Genomic DNA, 18,674 nt, shown 5'->3' on the forward strand with positions numbered 1-18,674 from the left:
AACATAATTTCTCTTATTCTCGCCTAATTAGCCACTGTGCACCATGTCGTGTATCCCTTGCGTCCACGGCTTGTGAAGAAGAGAAAAAGAGACGGTACCCGCCTTCACAAACAATCGATGGAAATATGTGGGTCAAAAGTTAGTCGGCATTAGCAGTACCAACCACCGTCGCCTATTTATACGATGAAGATTTTTTGTCCGGGCCATGTCCTAAACATCACATCCGTCGAGGTGCTTCCTTCGTGGACCGCGTTTTACCGCGATCGCGGCTAACTGACGAAGGAAACGCAACAGGAAAGACGGAGAAAGAACGCGAAAGGAACCACCGCTTCAATTTCAGCAGCTTCAAACATCCGCTGCACCAGCCGCCGCCAGATCTCGTTTACCTCCCCGTTCGTTTCCCCTTTAGCTCCATCTCGAAGAGACACACGTTGTTCCTTCCTCTTACTTTCTTTCATTTTCCAGGGCCAAAGAGACCGAATAGCACAATTCCAATCGTGATCGAACCGCGAAGAATTCCCGGCTACCATGCGTGCCCTTTAACTTTCAGAACTTCCGGTGATCGGTAAGAGAAAAGAATTTATTAAACGTACCATAAAAGATATACAAAATGGCGACCTTGCAGAAGGGGAACTCTGAAAACAAACATAATACAATTCTAGTTTGATCAGGCTTGATCCGAAGTCGAGTCGCGAGATGATTCAAGTATCATCCGGTCGTAGTATCCAACGGTCCATCGGATGACATTGGATGCAATGCACATCTGGAGCGAACCAAGTGGACAAGTCGACCTCCTTCGAGAGGAGAAACAAGAAAAGGGGGATGTCCGTCGCGCGTGAACGGTGAGACACGTACCCACGTGCAAGGCTTACGTCTTGAGTCACCAGCTGCCGATTCGCCGACGACTCCAGGAACCCTGGAGACGGACTAAAATTAGCGGCGTGCACCCCCGCTTAGCCCTTACATGGCCACATCACGGGCACACGCACGGCTACTTTCAGAGAGGGTGAAAAAAGAAAAGAGGAAACAACGATAATCACCGTCTGACCGGCACGAGTCGATCATGCGCGAAATGTCACAGCTGGGCCAGCCGGCCTACCAATCATTCGTACGACTGGTATTTCTTAAACATCTCTGCTCACTGTTCACTAAATTGCGAATAAGAGTTTCACGTCCTTCGAATGAATCGTTTAAAACCATGGTCGTCGTACAGGATTGTACTTTGTCAAAATGTTTTGAAACATAGGTCCCTTATAACGTGTCATTTTGTATCATAGCAAGGGACAGGAAGTACCACAGGATGGATTACCATCTAACCACATGGCTCCTACGTGAATGAACGGATTAATGAACGAACTCGCGGGACGTACGATAAGACAATCGGGAAAAGTCGATGTCCTCGTTAAGGGGCCTGTCTTGTTTGAAGATAAAATAGAATTAAGCTTTCAACTACTATATGTAAATGAACATTTTATAACTGTCACCTGGGTTACAAGGAACGAAGATCGTGCAAGTAGTTGAACGAGGACATGGTAATCCGTAATGATTTCATCGACTTCATCGCGTTTTGCTTCGAGGAATGTACCTGTAGTTCTAATTGTTTTAGCAATGGACGATCGGTAACTGTTACAAAAACGCAGAACTTCAGAAGAATCGGATGCTTGGAAACGGTCAGGTCGGTTTCAGTTTAAAATTACGGGTCGTTTCGCGCTTCTTTCGCGATCGATCTTCCGAGTCAAGCAAGAACCCGGGGGATCTGTTTCTATCTTGTACGTGTACGTTCAGGTTCATTGTCCTCGATATCTGGTAGGCCACAGAACCCCGAAACGAGAGATCCTTTTGGTCTTGTCGTAGTACTGGAGCTCCAACTACATCTGCGCCGAGCGGATGCAGCCTGCATTTTATGGCCGCCCAATGCAACCGATTCTCATTCGTGCACCCGTACTCACACCCTCCTCCACTTTCAGCACACGGTACAACGACTTCTATAATTAGATTTCCTTCCCTTTAGCTTAGACACCTTCGAGCATGATCTCCGTTTGCCCCGCGAATCGCAAAAGTCCTCCACCTGGTTGGGAAAATCGCCCGTAGATCTCGCGCAATTAACACGGTCGATTCCGTTCGATCGGAAACGTTTTAGACGCGCTATCAATCCGTGAACTTGATCGGTACGATCACGAATACTCTTCTTTCGTAGCGTATCCCCGTTCAAAGGTCGACCAACCTATTGATAGAACCTTTTAAATAATCGACATGTTAACCCATTCGTGATCTAAGCCAGTTGTGACTCGTGCCACGTTTTCTATCTGAACGCTGATCGCGATGTCGTTACTCGAATACCGATCTACATGTTCAACGTGCTGACATTAACGGCACACCCATCGACGTTACAGGTTTCATGCCGGCTATTTCGAACAGGTTGCGCTCGGATCTATTTTTCGATCATTGGCATCGACCGGATCCATGGATCCACGCTTCTGATGACAGGTAGCCAGAAAAATAATTGAAACGACGACGATTAAATCGAGGCGCAATCTATAAGTGCTGTTTCACATGCCAAGACAAGGCATCCTCGTAATTATAAACGCCTAATCGCTGGTAATTGGCCAGCAGTTCGCAGAACCTTTGAAGTTTCAATTTCATGAATTTGAACCGAACTGAAATTTACATTTAAAACTGTTCCCTTCGTTACTTATCTTTCCTTTTTTCTTATGTGTATCTTTCTATCCGTTGCAAATTGCAATTAAAATCATCTCTATCTTTAATGTCATCGAACGCTTTGTATTAAACGCTCTTGGCACAGGTTTCGTATGTTCCTCGTTAGCCATTCCTACTTGGTCCTTTGTGGCCATCGAAAAATCGATCCTCGTATAAAGGATTTTAAACCACTGCAATGTTCTCTCATTACAGAAAGACGAAGGAATCGACGGAGAAAGATTCGTAGATTATTATTCCTAGATCGAAGGAAGGAATCTTATTGTGCAATATCGGCGCTTCTTTCAGACCATTGCCAAGTTCGTAATCATCGTCGTTCTAGTTGGTATGAATGATCCGACGTTTTGAATCAAATTTTTCTACGAACGATTCAGAAGCAAAAGTAGAAGCGTTTCAAAAGCGACATCCATTTTTTTGGAATCGAACGAATACACTTGAACGTATTAAATCGTTTACGCGAAAAAAAAACACTGGAAAGACTGAAAAAATTAGATTAAAAATTTTGTACTACGGGCCTTGCAAGACTTTGCACGTTGTAGTAGCTTGGCAACCATATCCGATCCGTCCCTGATCCGCATGCAAATAGGAGCTATACTTAGAGACGTCCGATTTCCCTCGTTACGACAACAGATCGCATTTTCGTCTTCATCGACCTTAATCATTTTTCGCAGAATTTACCCGCGATAATAATTCCACGGTATACCGTTGTGACATAATCGAATTTCTTTAAAACATGCTTCTAGCGTCGATATCGAACGTAAATCTTTTAAAATTCAGTTTAAGGTCGCTTCCTTTTACAGATTTTCTAACGTCTCGGTGTTGTATTCTCTCAGTTAACAGTTTCTAATGCTTCCCACGGTATAACGTTAATAGTTACTGAAACAGCCTAACGAATTAAGATACGGTGGTCGGTGAGCGTCTACTTGCGCCTGGATCCTTCAATGGGCCACTAGAAAGAGGAAATCTGAATGGGCATCCACGTGACGTGCACCGTGCAGACGCGGAAGGTCACTTGAAAGCGTACAGCATTTTTGATGACACGGAAAGGGATCTAGTGCATGGTTGAACTTTAGATACAATCATAGCCTGAACTTGTGTACATAGTAATTGGTTCCAGAATAACTGACATAAGTCGAGGTAAACATAATGCATACGCGTATGCAAAGAGTGACATTAAAAACATAACATTACAAAATATATAAAGCAACTATTAAGGAATTTAATAGTTAGACAAAGTTAAACAAATTAAACGGGTAAATCCATTTTGGATCTAGTCGAAAAAGAATATCTCTCCCATATGGAAGCGGTGCCACGCATTTTCAGACTAATTTTCAAATTATGCTACCTTAAATCATGAGGCGTACCACCAGCCTTTCATCCCATACGCGTGCAAACGTCGACTTAATTTTCTAATTAAAAATATTTCGAATCCTCGACGCGTTGCGTTTCAAAAATTGTCGAATGTTTCAGATTGGATCTATTTCGAAAGAGATGAATGAATATGTGAGCAAAGGGAAGCTGCGGTGGAAAAGGAAGCGCCGTGAGAGGGGAGATAGGAAGGAAGGAGACGGAAGAAGGGCGCGTGTCGGTCGCGTGCCCGTTGCCGCTGGTGACTCGGTGTCTGCGACCCTCCTGCCCTTTAACCCCTCCTACGCTTTTCCACCGGCTGATTTCTGAGTGGGGGCAACGTAACCACCAGACCTTCAAAGATACCAACGTATCGATCACTTAATAACACGATACGAATTATTAAATACATAGGTTGATATCAACTCCGCCTTCTATATTTTTTATCTGAAAATATTTCGTCGCGCGTGTTTCCATAAATGTAAAGGAATTAGATGTACCGATGTGCTCTCAATCATTGCGTATGTTTTAGAAACGCGTATAAATTATTTAAAGTAAATTGATTAGAAGGTTGTAGAAGAGGATGGGGTGGAGAGAATTCGACGAATCCATCAGCGAACTGTTCAGGACCACGACCTCAGCTCCCTCATCGTCTAGTCCACTTCCTCTTCTTCCGTCCCCTTCATTTTTTCATCTCCTCCTTGAAGCCGTCTGGACGACGGCAATGGAAGAAAGAAAATCAACCAGGGAGGATCGAGGGTGGCACGTGGTCTGTACACGAGGCAATAGAAGAACCACCTACTGCAACAGGAGATGTATCCATTGGAAAGCAGACGCTTCATCGAACAATCATCGAACGGTATCCCTCCTAGGTTAACGGATCGTCTGTCGAACCGTTACATCCTGGTGTTTTCGATAGATGGTGTCGCGACAAAAGTCATCAACATTCTTCAAATTTCAAACGAGCAATAGTCTCTGCGATCATTAACCATATTTCTGTCACGGATAGATCAGTGGACTCCCTTTTTTTCTACGAATATATCGCTCTTACTAATGTTCCTGCGGCCACCGGTATTAATTAAGCGCCGGGGCTGTTTTCGAAAGAAAACTTTTTCAGTAATTCCTCCGCCCACGCTTCCGTCGGGCATTGCCTTAAGTAACGATCGTTTAAAGATCTCGTACTTGCAATCAGCTGATTGCCTGTTCAAAGTAAATTCCTGTACGCGTACCGGTCGTATTTAAATGCATCGTGCACGCCATTGTGAGCGGTCTTGGTTTTGTATTCGTTGCGCGCGTAAAAGGAGGAAAAAAAAAGAACGAGGAAAAATTACGTGAATGTAAACCAGAGGTTTTACGAGAAAGAGAATATCGCGGTCTCTGTTGTTCGTTCGTCTATCCCGTCTTGATCAAGATCGCAGACGGTCCGGCCGAGTGTAGAATTTCGTCGTGAAATTTTTGTGAATGAGCCCTCGTGACTCGCGCATTTTGAATGGAAACCGACGGGCCGGTTTTTACGAAAGCACTGTGCTGGCACAGGATGCGGGTGCGGACGAAGGGGGTGCTCATTTTTATCCTTTTTAATTCTTTTTCCTCGCTGCCGGAGAAGATAAGAGGGGGGAGGAAGAGAGAATACGGCCAGCTGATCGCCTCCGCCTTTGAAAAGGTTTTGCAAAATGCGAGCACGTGCTCGTGTGCGTGACCCTCTTTAGATTTGCATGCCTGCTTGCCACCTGCGAAGGCAGTTCGTTCCACAGCCCGATCGGCACGCAATTAATCGCGGCGTTGCTATGATTTTTCGTTCTCCACAAATTTCATTTACCTTTTTTACCGTACGATGTTTAACGCCGTACAATTGTTTTTTGAATCGTTGATCGTTCGAACGAGAATGGTAAGTTTCTATTTAACTTTCACTCCGCACGATGAATTTCGAAGACCACGGGTCGAAGTGATTTGTAATAAAAAGCGTTCGTTTGATTTTTAACAGGAGGCAAGTGACTAAGAGTGTAACGATGAATCGCGATACAGAAGAACGATGTATAGAAACGGAATAAATCGACGGGGCAAGAGGGGTGGAACAGGCGGCTGCTCGCTGTCTCCGGAAGGAACTGTCTCCCTTTATACCCAAAGACATTCCTCCAAACATGAACCAACGTGCTCCTTGACGGTGTTCTCCCCTCGTAGAAGCACTTCCACGGATGTCCCCACCCTGTGTTAACCTCTTGCACCCGAAACTAAATTAAGGGTCGTTCCGGTCCAAGTTTTTTTGCCCTCGATACTCTCGTCTTTTTTTATTTGCATTTAACTAACTCTCTTTCTTGAGTGAATCACGAATTCGTCACGTTTCGTTGTACATCTTCAACGAGCTTGACCATACATCCAACATCGGATATCGTCGCAAAGAACGTGTTATCGCGATACGCGTTCGATCGGTCGAACAATCTCTTCAGGAGTCTGAGAACTCTTAAAAACGCGACGAACAAATTATTCGCATAGAACGAGTATTCGTATAATGAGTCACGTACTGTAAATAGAAAATTGTCATCTAAGACCCCAGTGTCATTGCACCCTAGGTCCTAGAGGACGTGCACAGTAGCTAGAAGAGGAGACAGATGAAAGTTGGAAGTACACGTAGACGGCTGAAAATCTCGTCTGGCTCGTTGCCAAGAACTTCGAATCTTGTCATCTTCATCTGCGTCTCTTTCATTCTCCAGCGCACACTTACTATCTGCGTGCCTTCGCTGGAGGCAATCAATTAAATGGTTCTTGTTCCGCTTTCCGTCCTCTTTCTATTTCACGGAATAGTAACTTTGCAATGTACGATCTTTGTTTTCATCGATCACTTTCTAAGAAAGGTATTTTGCTTGATAGTTATTACTGCTTTAACGATAAACAGTATCTTGGATCATGGAAAAAGTTGAACAAAATGAAGAGGCTCGAAATTACTAAAATACTCGTTCGATGCTATATACTATACTATAGAATAAATTCTTTATTATAAACGCAACAACGAACAATGATTTATACTTAAAAAGGTTTCTACAACCTCTCGAGACACAAATAAATGCACGTACAAAGTTCTCGAGTAACACCAAATATTTAAGGCTCTAAACTAGAGACGACCCTTAAGTATAGGGAGCGAAAGACGATTGTGAGAATAATAGGAAAGGGAAAGTGTGAAGGAAGAAGTTGAAAAGATGCGAGAATTTTCTATCGCGTGCGTTTGTCTGATTTGAATTAGAAAATAGAATTCAGGAGGCCGCGTCATCCTCTGCGAATCTTCGAATCGTGAATTCAGAATTCCAATCTGTTCGTTCTACCTTGTCCCGCGAGTGACCGTGGAATAGAAGAGAGGTGGTTTACCCGAAGAACACGACAGCTGCATCGAGCCACCGGCCTGAAAATAGCACGGCAACCCCATGCCGAGGCCGAAGAGCGAAGTCGAAGCCCTCTCCCTACGTCGGTATATACCGCGGCTTAAAAAGCCACCCACCTACGAGCCTTTTAAATAGTGATCGCGTGCTTTTCCCTTTTTTTTCCAGCAGAAACTTCTCGCTAAATGACATGGCCGAGGAAAGAGGGAGCGTACCGCCGTTGATTTATAAGAAGAACCAGGCGTTTCCGGATACTTCTCGAGACGATACCCGGTCACGCTCAACGGAACATTTATTTTTCACCGAACGATCGCTCCAAGTGGGATTACACCTAATGACTCTGTTTTCCTTATCGGACGAAAAAAGCGTCCCTTCCATCGTTTCCCCGGGTCGCTTTTTTCACCCTTTGGCACGAGTCTGATTAACCGTCACGGATATTACACATATGTAGGAGTTCCGCCCGGTTTTGGTACGGCAAATTTAAAAAGATGTTTACAGCAGAGCCCCGATTCTCCAAACAAAGTGAGAAATTTTTACTTCCGAATAACGAATACAAAATGCTAGATTTTGTTTACGTTTCATTCGTAAATTAGAATTCGATAACGGAGTTTTTTAATCTTCCATTTTTATTTGTTATTTGGAAATAACATTTTTAATGGTAGTATTAACAAGGATAGCCATTTTTCCAGGCGTTTGTCTCGACGCCCAGCTGCAAGTTTGCTCGTGTGTTCTGTGTGAAATCGAGCTACACGATATTTTGCTAAATCCGTCGAAGCGCAAAAGTTACACGGGCGTTAAATTTATCAAGTAATTAGCGATATATCGTACTGTCTACGGCACAAGTAGGCGAATAAGCGTAAAAGTTTTCAATCTTGTTACAGTGAGTAATGGCGATACACGTGGTGTCGCGATACATCTAGTCAGCTCCACTCTTTCCTCGTGACGGTTTATACGTTCTTCCTCCTCCGCCACCTGGAGCTACTCCAAGTGCGCCGAAAATACGCGTTTTACGCGGTACGTTCCATCGGGAACGCGTTCCGGGCACCTGTAGAATCCACGACCTGTCAATTAATAACGCAGAAACCACGAGGTAAAATATACCGAACGCCTATCCGACGACACGTAGAAACCAGAATAATGACAATCCATCGCCGAGAAAAGGTTGGCGAGTCTCGGAATTGCGTCAGTTGAAGATGCTTGACACTCGTGATTTTATTTTTAGGCCCGACGTCGATACCACGACGATTGCAATAACGGCTCCGAGACACCTGTTCTTTGAATCGCTCTGAAAACAATCAACGTCGCAGATTCCAGGATTTATTCGGTTGGAAAAATAACTAGCAAGACGGGCTGAAAAATATAACAGAGCTATCAGGACTTTACGAGTTCAAGTATAAATAGTTTTATACAACATGATCCTTCGTAATTGGCAATAGGGCTCGTGAGTATTATAAAAGAGGACTGACTCGAGCAAGCCTCTATCATCTTCAAAAATATAAAACAGAAATCTAAGAACAGACAATATAATTGTAAATTATGTCCTATCTATCTGTCTTGTGTCTCGTGTCTATGACTCTTCGCGAACAAAATGCGCTATTGGCTAATTCCTTTAAAAGCTACGAGTTGTCGATGAGCATAGATCGTACACGGATTGCATTTTTAGCGGCTACGGGGCAGAGGTCTGAGAACATCGGCGACGAACGATGGAAGGTGGCAAGTAAATAGAAAAACGGCGTCGCTCTCGCTGTTTCATTGGTGGCTACAGGATAGAAGCAGGTTGGTGCGCTGGGTGGTTCTTCTGGAGTGACGCCAGGCGTCCGCCGAATTTAGCACCGCGACGCTGACTAACTCGTGTGGCATTCATTCAATCGCCGACCAAAAAGCCTGCTGCCTGCATAGTCTCTGTTTGCATGAGCGACGTCGTTCGCGTTGCACTTGTCCAGAAAACCGCAGTTTTCATTGCCTTACACTTTTTTTCACTCTTCGCGCGCCCATTGGCAACGATGTAGACGCGTACAAATCGGAACCACCCAGTATGTCGCGATCATGGTCGTTCGACTGTAAGACGTACAAGAGACGCTGTAATTGACGAAGTTCTTTTTGGAAAGATTGTCGTCTGAGGTATTATTAGACGAACAGGAAGAACGATATGATCGATAAAATCTAGCTGAAACGATCGTATCACTTTCTTTGCAGCATTGTTAAAATCATCTGAAATGTATGTATGTAGACTTTGATAGGAAAAATATGGTATTCAAAAATAGGAAGATCGATCCTGTTGTGTTCGACGTCATTAATTCTAAGAAATAGTTCAAGATTATCCGTATAAAGTAGACGTTTAAAAAAAAATCAACATTTGCTTCAATCTCTCAAATTTGTAAATATTACATTTGCTTGCTGGCTATCATCAGGGGCAGTAAAAACAAAGTTTACTGATACTATTAGGTTTATAATCGTTGATCTGTCGAATTCAAATCTTTGTTAACAACGTTTTGCTATTAATAGAGCGTCGCAGAGAATCAAAGAGCGGATCTTGTGCTATCTGCTTTCTGTCGAAGTGTAATATTTACCGTTCCGAAAGGCGCGAAATCCTTTGACGAAACTAACATATGGTGGCATAAAAACTCTTTTATCTTTGAATCAATTGGCGTTAACTTTCTCGTCATCCGCGAAGATCGAAAGAACGCGATGAAATTCAGCGCGTGCTTGCTCATCGTTTCGCTTCCCGAAACATTTGCATCCCCGGTGACCAGACTTCGAGGAAGCTTCACTCAACTCTCAAGTAAAAAGTCCGCGTGTCCTGTTGTGTCGCTGTCTGCCATCTTTGCGCTTTTTCCACATTCTTTTTCTACATCATGAGGCCTAAAGGAACCGCTAGCAAAACTACACGCTTCTTTCTCTTTCTTTTCTTCTCTCCTCGGTCCGGTGGCAGTTAATGAACATCGGACGCGTGCCGTCGGTCCCACAAAATCTGTCTACCAACGGTGGCTTCGCACAGAAATAGAATGCCTATCCTTTCGTTTGCCACTGGTAGATATCGTTCCGGTCTTTCGTTTCAGTTTGTTTCGTTTCGTTGACAAACTCGGTCTATAAACGCCAGTATTCACTGACAATGCATGGAAATAATTTTTCCTACCGTCTTATAGCTTCAAAAGTGTACTATGGAATCCTAGCTACTATATCACAGTTAACTCTTCATAACGTAACGTGACTCTGAAGTCGCAAACCTATTGCACGTTTCACATTTTTTAAAGCTCGATTTAATCCTGCATATTGTCAACTATTACATCGGAATAGAGTGTTCAGGGATCGTGTATGAATCACGGGATCGTATTGAAATTTTCAACAAATAAACAAATATGTAACGAGCTACCTCTGGCCCACCTTCATCCGCGTGTTTCAACCCACGTCAAAGAGAAAATAAATCTTGAAATCGCTTCTTTCCAAACACGAACAGTTTAGCTTGCCACGAAAACTTAAAATAATTTTCCAGTTTGTAAAGCTCGTGGCCGAAGCAACTCTAAGATATTATAATCCAGACGTAATTGTTTAAATCAGTTACGTTATTAGAATCTAAACACTTGAGACCATTCTGGAAATTGGTTGTTCTTCTTCAGACATGTTTATCTTGATTAGTTTATGATATGTCGATCCATTAAAATGGCTGGTGGATGGATGTGTTCCAAAATGCTATGTATCGATACCTCAAATATTTTGATAATTTCTACCGATGGTAAACATAGATCTTTCTTTAGTACAACACGTAAAATACTGTTGTTGATCTTTTACATTCTTCGACAAAGACTGAATCTCTGTTCTTACATTTCCGCGAGTACAGTTTCCTATGTAATTTCAAAATGATTAGAGAAGTTTTGTTAATATACTGCATTGATTTAAAATTATTTTTTTCCCAGAAATATAGAACAGTCTACTAATGCGGACAATGGAGATTCTCCTGTATAGTGTATCGCAGCTTTTACGATATTGAATATTGTACCGAGCCATGAAGTAATTCGAGTATATTGTCCACTAATCATTTCGCGAACAAGAGTTAAAATGGATAAGTGGAGCGAGCACAAAGTTCTATGAAATCATGCTTATGGTGCAATTAAACCATTAACGTGTAAACCAGGGCCATGTGTCTGGGCAAATTCGAGCACTGCCCTTGTAAACCAGCAGGCAGTGAACATTAATATAATATTAAATGTATTTCCCCAGACTCCTGTCTACACAATCAAGGTATCGTAAAAACGTTTACACGGTAAGGATTGGAAAAGGTGGGTATGCCAATTTGATATTTTATATCGACTCGCTGTATAACACATTTATGAAATAAATATACAACGTTTGTATATTTTTGCGACTACCATCAGCAATGTTTTATACAGGGTTTATTTCGACGTGCAACGAGCTCCTATAATCGCGTTGGTATACGCGCGACAATGTCTTCGTCGCGTAGGCAGAAATCGAAAAAGCGGACACGGTCGTGGACACCGGTGGTCGCACACTTCGCCACCACGCAAACAGAGGCAGCCGACAACGCGACACACGAGCCAATCGGGCACCCTTCTGAGCGCGTGCAGCGCGGCGCGCAGCAGCTGAAGGAGAAGAAGACGACGAAGACGACGACGAAGCGACGGCGGAGGGCGAGGGAGGCTGCGCTGCTATATGTAGCCCCGAATCTTAGCCGGAGCAACTATTACGCCCGAAATCCTCGAGGCGAACGCACCCCTGTGTTCTGCGACAGGTACAGGGCACGGTCGCTTTCAACCAAAGCAATTAAAAGAACCTTTTTATTTTTTTTTTTTTTAAAAAAAACCACGCGACGTCGTTTCGTCCGGTTCGATAACATTCTTCTGTCTGACCCTCCGAGTGATCGCGTGTGACAGTGGACAGTAGAACCGAAAATCCGAGGTATGATTTGTGTGATTCGGAGAAGAGATTAGAGAGTAAAGGAATACGAAACGGGTGAAAATGCCGAGAGCTTTTCTGATCACCCACCGCCGATACAACGGCGTCGAAGAAGAGTTCGACGGGTCCGGAAGAGGTACGTTCGCTTTCGTAATTGTCTTCTTGAACGGTCCCGCGAGCATTCTGTGCCAGAGTTTTCCACGATGGTTCGCGCTCTAGCTATATTTTAAAAATAAAGTCCTCCGGAGGACGTTCGCGAAAGAACGACGCGAAGCCTCTTTCCCTTTGAGATTCAATTGATACGACGTAGCTTCGAGCGAGCTTCCGGTGGCGCGAGAATTGCACGAGGTTCGAAGAGACGGCGCAAAAGGTCCATTAATGGCAATGCAAGCGCCACCGAAACGTAAACGCGGTTTGGTATCGTTACACGTTCGGCGAAGTTTCCGCGCCGCTCGCGTCGATTATCGTCAATCAAAGCTCGGTGCCAAGGGAATTCGCTGGTCGTTGCTTCGTGATTAAGGTGGTACATCGTGCAGATTTAAGAATAGGAGACGCTAGATGCGTCACGAAGCTCACGCGGCGCATACCGCCGCGATGCCGTCAACCCCTCCAAAGCTTTCGTGCAAACGCGAGACTTGTACATACACGCGCGTACACGCGTATACGTGTACACAGAAATACGCAGAAAATACGAGGGCCGGACGGAGAAAGAGCGATAAGAAGAAGGGAGAGGTACAGATAGCTACTCTATTTCCGTTCTCCCCAAAAACAGAGCAGTCGGTTTACTCGCGAAGGTGCTTTGCGTTTCACGAGACGCCTCCGATACAAGGCTCGATGCCGTAAATACGAATCTTTTGCTTAAGTGTCCGCGACAATCCAAAAGCCATAGTTGCATTTCACGCTAGGAGAAACTAGAAAGCTCATGGTCGAATGTAATTCTATAATTTTACAGCCAGCGAACGCTTACGGCGCTCAGAGCACCTGTTTGGTTGCGATAGAGAAGACGCTTTAAAACTCGAATCGTTACGATACGTTTCCTTTCTCGATCGTACGCTAAAGATTGCAGCGATGTATCTGAAACTAGTCAAATATAATAAGATCGAGGTATAAATTGAAATTTCTTACCGTTTGATCGCAAGATTCCTATGGACGTTAGCCAGAAGCTTTCGAACCGTAGGAACCTTGTTAACGATGATAAACGATTCCGCGTGTCGCGATTCGATCGTCTGTAAAATCCGCAAAACGCAACACTCTGGCGCTCATGCTTCGCTTCAAGCGACACGTTACAATTTTGAACGATGATAGTAAAATGTTGTGTTTAAATTGTTAAAAAGAGCAATTGTTATTATCTATTAAGTGTTTCCTAACCGAAACCTGGGCCATTTATAACTGCAAACTCTAAAGTAACAAACACTCGAGGCCTCTTCGACTTAGGACGACAGAATAGGAAAATTGAAACGGAAAATCGGTCGTGGATCTAATCGTTTCGATCTCTCGTGCAGATTTCAGCCCCGAGAGAAGGGTAAGACTGGCCGATTACAGCGGGAACCACCCAACGTCTGACGGCGCGAGCGAATGCGGCAGCGAGACGTCGTCGGAGTGCCCCGAGGAACTGTACAATCTAACGAAACTGGCGGAAGTGAGCCTGGCGGCAGCCGCGGGTACGCTAATTCATCCCAGCAACGTGATTTACCAGCAACCAGCCTCGCCCAGGTGCGCTCAGCTCTCGGAAAAGTGCAGCAGGATCGTGTCGCCGCGATCGAAGAGGCAAGAGTCGCAATTCCAAGATCACCCGGGTACGCTGGAGGACGAACAGACCCTCGGTGAGAGGACGAAACTGTTCTTCGAGAGGATCGAAAGCGAACGAGAGATACTGCAAAGCCACTCGGAGAGGAATGCCGTTCTGGGTATCCGCGTATCGTCCCCTCGTTCCCATCGTTTGCAGGAGGAACGAGGTCTCGATGTATCCGACAACTCCCTCGACAAGACCGAATTGGAGCCGGCACCGTCGATACCGTCGATACCCGAAAGCCGAAGAACGACCTCGACCTCAACGGAGACGTCGAAATCCGAGGACAACGAGGACCACGAATGTCCCGATTGCGGGAAGAAGTACTCGACTTCTTCGAACCTGGCCAGACACAGGCAAACGCATCGATCCCTAGGTGATAAGAAAGCCAGAAGGTGTCCCCATTGCGACAAGGTCTACGTTAGCATGCCCGCGTTCAGTATGCACGTTAGGACGCATAATCAAGGGTGCAAGTGCCATTACTGCGGCAAGTGTTTCTCGAGGCCGTGGCTACTACAGGGACACATACGCACCCATACCGGTAAGAATTCGTACAGAAACCCGTATAGAAACATGCTGTACCGCCTAACTACGAAAGTAGAATCAACTATATCTCGTTGTTTTTAATCGCTTAACGTCGTTTGTTTCTGTTATATTAGGAGAGAAGCCGTTCAAGTGTACGATCTGCAACAAAGCGTTCGCTGACAAATCCAACTTACGCGCCCACATACAAACGCACTCGAACACGAAACCGCACGTGTGCGGTCGTTGTGGCAAAGCGTTCGCCCTGAAGTCGTATCTCTACAAGCACGAGGAGTCGTCCTGTATGCGAGCGCATCATCGATCATCCGTGGAGAAAACGGACGGAAACGATCAGAAGACCACGTCTACGTCGACGAAATCGTGCGCGCCTCTCTCGTCGTCTTTCGGCCGACTGCAGACGACACCGTGCCTCACGGCGTCCCCTACCAGCGTCATAGTTCCTCGTTTAGGTCTGAATCGCGACCAAAGAAACCCGTCGTCGGCGTTTTCAGCGATCATCAGGCATACCAGAATACCGGACGCGTCCGCGGTATCGCCGCCGTCGTTGAAACGTTCCTGCAGAGATAAAACACCGATCGAGGAACACGAGAGGCAAACATCCGACAACTCGACAAAAGACCCGGAGTGCGTGTCAAGGATGGTAATCAGAACGTCCGTTATATCGCCTAATCCGGAGCATCTGAGTCGCTTCAACAACGATAGCCAAAATTCTTCCAACGGTTTTGATTTTTCTGATCCGACAAGGTCCTCCGCGTTTTCAAGGCCAACCACGATGACCCTGAATTTGGCGATCGCGTAGAATTACTTGTCGTCCTTGAAATTTTAAACCAGGCACGTCAAACTTTTTCTTTGCCATCGTTAAAATTATTTTAAAGGTCAGATACAAAAGCGTAGGAGTTATACAGGGTGTTCGGCCACCCCTAGGAAAAATTTTAATGGGAGATTCTAGAGTCCAAAAGACGAAAATCAAGAATATCAATTTCATGGCTGAAGTTTCGTCAAAAAGTTATTAAAAAATTAAATTAAAAAATTTCAAATCGTTCTGGAAAAATTATTTTCCAGGGCGGAACTTTAAATGTTAATAACTTTTTAACGAAGCCTCCATCAACAAATTAGTATTCTTGATTTTCGTCTTATTTTGGCCTCTAGAATCTCCTATTAAAATTTTTCCCAGGGGTGGCCGACCACCCTGTATAGAAGAAATATAACGGTCAAACGACATGCCTGCTTTAAATATATCGAGGAAAATAGAGTATTCGTCTAAATTGATAAACGAAATCACGGCAAGTACTTCCGTCGAGTAACGTGAAAACATTATTATTGAATGTAGATAAGGCAGAATCAGTTCTGTAGTACACCAAAGACTACCTTAATTCCTACGGATTTTTCAAACGCGCAGAAGAACTGTTATCTAAAACCGAAGGCGAAACAATCATCGTTTCGTGGAGGTAACGAAGACGTCATTATTTGCTAGCAACTAGTGTCATTCCTACCGATATCGAGATAAGTCCATTAAGTTTTAGAAGGAAACGTTTGAAATTGTATCGTTATACTTAATGGCGCTTTTTACAGCGATTAACGCCCACATTTATAGATAAAGTAAAGTCAATTTTGATGACAAGTTCGATAGCACTACAAACAAGCACGATCGACAAAGATTACGTGACAAATATTATTCCATACACCTTCCTAATTAGGGACCATATAGCACATAGTATAGTAATGATAAAATCATGGATCATCAATTCCTAGTATCGTGCCTTAAACACTATTCGTATGTAGCAACATTTTTTTTAAAGACACACCGCGTCGTATGAAAGGACGAAAGTAATTTATTAATTTGGAGGGAAATGCAGTGCCTATATATGCGTACTTACCTTAGTATTAATTGCGTCGATCGAATCAAAGTTCTCCAAGCTCTTCCAGGCAGCTAGAAATTCTTTAATGCTTGAAACTAACGTAAATTGCTAATAAATATCGATCGAATTATAGATACTCGTATTATTGAGAAACACCGTAAAAGAAACTATTTTTACTTTTATCTTTACACAACAAGCTACACTTTTAGAATCTCCCATTGAAGTTACGCGTTTCTGTGAGTATTTTGTGCACTAAACTAGGCGATTAACTACGATAGTCAGATTCACATTTGGAAGAAGTTGGTGTAGTTGAACCGCGCAATTTAAGTATTTGAATAAGGGTACTGAACAGGAGTGCGCGGGCTGTCTTGTATTTCAGCCCGAGTCCATATTGTCGGGTACCCGCGCATCCCTAGTACTGAATAGTTAATTAAGATTTCTGTCAAAAACGGTAGATAAGGATAAATGTAATTTCGGGTCTCGTCATATTTGCTGCAAACGTATATCTAAGAAGGTAGTTTTATTTTGTAATGCATTAAACGCGTTTTTAAATACAAGAACGCGTATCGTCTGTGATTCGAAGTTGCGTAAAACAGAATTCGGCTGCTGTACACGCAGTTTCGTAGCCCTCTGTCGGCGGTATTGTAGAATATTTAAGAATTTCTTGTTTTCGATCCGTTACCAATCGATGGTATCGATCCGAGTGTAAACTAGTCCAATCCGTTTTGCTATTCTAAGCACAACCTATCGAATTTTTTTCAGAAATAGTATCGAACACTTTGCGCTCTATGTTCCATTAATTGTTATCCATCTTCTTTGTCCGTGATTGACACGAGAATTTCTAAAACGACATGGTTGTGCAAAAATTCGAATAGCAACGGTTATGATAAAGATTTTCCGTAGTTTATGAATTTTGTTCAGAGTAAAATCGTACATTAGAGAATTGTGTTTGCATTAACCTGGAGCAACGGCGTACGCAAGTGCGCGTGTCCTAGTCACCGATCTACCGCGAAGATCGAACATATGGATCCCGAGTTGTAATATTATGTTATATAGTCGTGTGAGTCACAAATTGTAAATAGCATTCCCTACATTATATATATATATATATTAGTACTTAGAATGACTCGCATCGTTAGTCCTTTTAATTAGCCCAGTTTAATGTATTGTTGTTTTACGTATGTAATGTGCCATTTGTACACCGGAGTGCCTAAGCAAACATTTTACCAATTTTTCTACGAATTGTAAAAGTCTTGTCTATTACAACGAGAAAATATATACATATCGCTATACAAGCATATCCGTGTGCAGAATGTTTTTACATTAATCCTTTCTAGTGGAGTTGCAGGAATACAGACCGGGCCTCAAGATGAGATTGGATCAGATCGAATCCGGGATTCACGGTGGCGGAAAAGATCTAAAAAAGCTTGTCGAGTCGGTAAGGCTCTCGAAATATTCATCCGTTATTGTAAATAAAATAAAACTTAATACGCATCGGTATGTAATTTGTAAAAACGAACATATCCTTTGGTTAATGAAATACACAACCCATGTTACAGTACCGCTGCTTATATCAGCGCTGAGACAGTATAAACAATCATGGATCTGCACTGGCGCCGATAACACGTGTAAAACGCAAGCCCCGTTCGAAACACGAAACTCAGCGTCAAGATTTAGAAAAAATGCAGCTCCTGTCGGATCGATAATGCCAAGTGCAATTGCACTTTTTGTAACAAGGAACGCGTTTCCAAATTGTTTTATAGAAAAGTTTAATGTAACGCAACTCGTGAATCGGTTTGCCCGTATAACGCGATTAGAAACCTATGGTTGCGACATACAAATTTACATAAAAGACTTCGTTCAAATTCACTTTGCTTTTACTCATCGATCTCATTCTAGAACCGATGAACCATACGATAGTTAATAGCGACTTCAAACGAAACAAACAACGACTTGCTGTATTTACCAAATGGATTGGAGTTCATAATTAGGGCAACGAAGGGGAAAGCATCTATCTTAGTCAGTCGACGATGGTCACATAAACCGACTTTAGGCGATATCGTTTACGATTAGAAAGATATTTGCGTCTTAGAGAGTAGACTGCGAAATGGTATAGAGGACCTGATTACTCTTATCCGG

The 18,674-nt window shown here is 43.5% G+C and overlaps 1 protein-coding gene across 3 annotated transcripts; it reads left to right on the forward strand.

The window, feature by feature from the left end:
- Positions 1 to 11,997: 11,997 nt before the first annotated feature.
- Positions 11,998 to 18,658, forward strand: LOC143342646 (uncharacterized). 3 transcript variants are annotated; one of them, XR_013079837.1, is made up of 5 exons: positions 11,998 to 12,480; positions 13,847 to 14,674; positions 14,793 to 17,595; positions 17,873 to 17,973; positions 18,095 to 18,658. XR_013079837.1 is itself a non-coding variant. In XM_076766754.1 (3 exons), exons 1-3 carry the CDS (start codon positions 12,408 to 12,410, stop codon positions 15,473 to 15,475), a joined length of 1,584 nt encoding a protein of 527 aa, XP_076622869.1. In that variant the 5' UTR covers positions 11,998 to 12,407; the 3' UTR covers positions 15,476 to 17,827. The 3 variants fall into 3 exon arrangements, 1 of the variants encoding a protein (XP_076622869.1); XR_013079838.1 differs by lacking the exons at positions 17,873 to 17,973; positions 18,095 to 18,658 and having other exon boundaries at positions 14,793 to 16,876; positions 16,952 to 17,827; XM_076766754.1 differs by lacking the exons at positions 17,873 to 17,973; positions 18,095 to 18,658 and having other exon boundaries at positions 14,793 to 17,827.
- Positions 18,659 to 18,674: the final 16 nt, after the last annotated feature.

Source organism: Colletes latitarsis, chromosome 6 (genome assembly GCF_051014445.1).
Source record: "Colletes latitarsis isolate SP2378_abdomen chromosome 6, iyColLati1, whole genome shotgun sequence".
NCBI lineage: Eukaryota > Metazoa > Arthropoda > Insecta > Hymenoptera > Colletidae > Colletes > Colletes latitarsis.

Coding starts and splice junctions, on each gene's coding strand:
- LOC143342646 (XM_076766754.1), top strand. CDS start 12,408: ATGCCGAGAGCTTTTCTGATCACCCACCGCCGATACAACGGCGTCGAA. Junction 12,481..13,846: donor GTTCGACGGGTCCGGAAGAG/GTACGTTCGCTT, acceptor TCTCTCGTGCAG/ATTTCAGCCCCGAGAGAAGG. Junction 14,675..14,792: donor ACACATACGCACCCATACCG/GTAAGAATTCGT, acceptor CTGTTATATTAG/GAGAGAAGCCGTTCAAGTGT.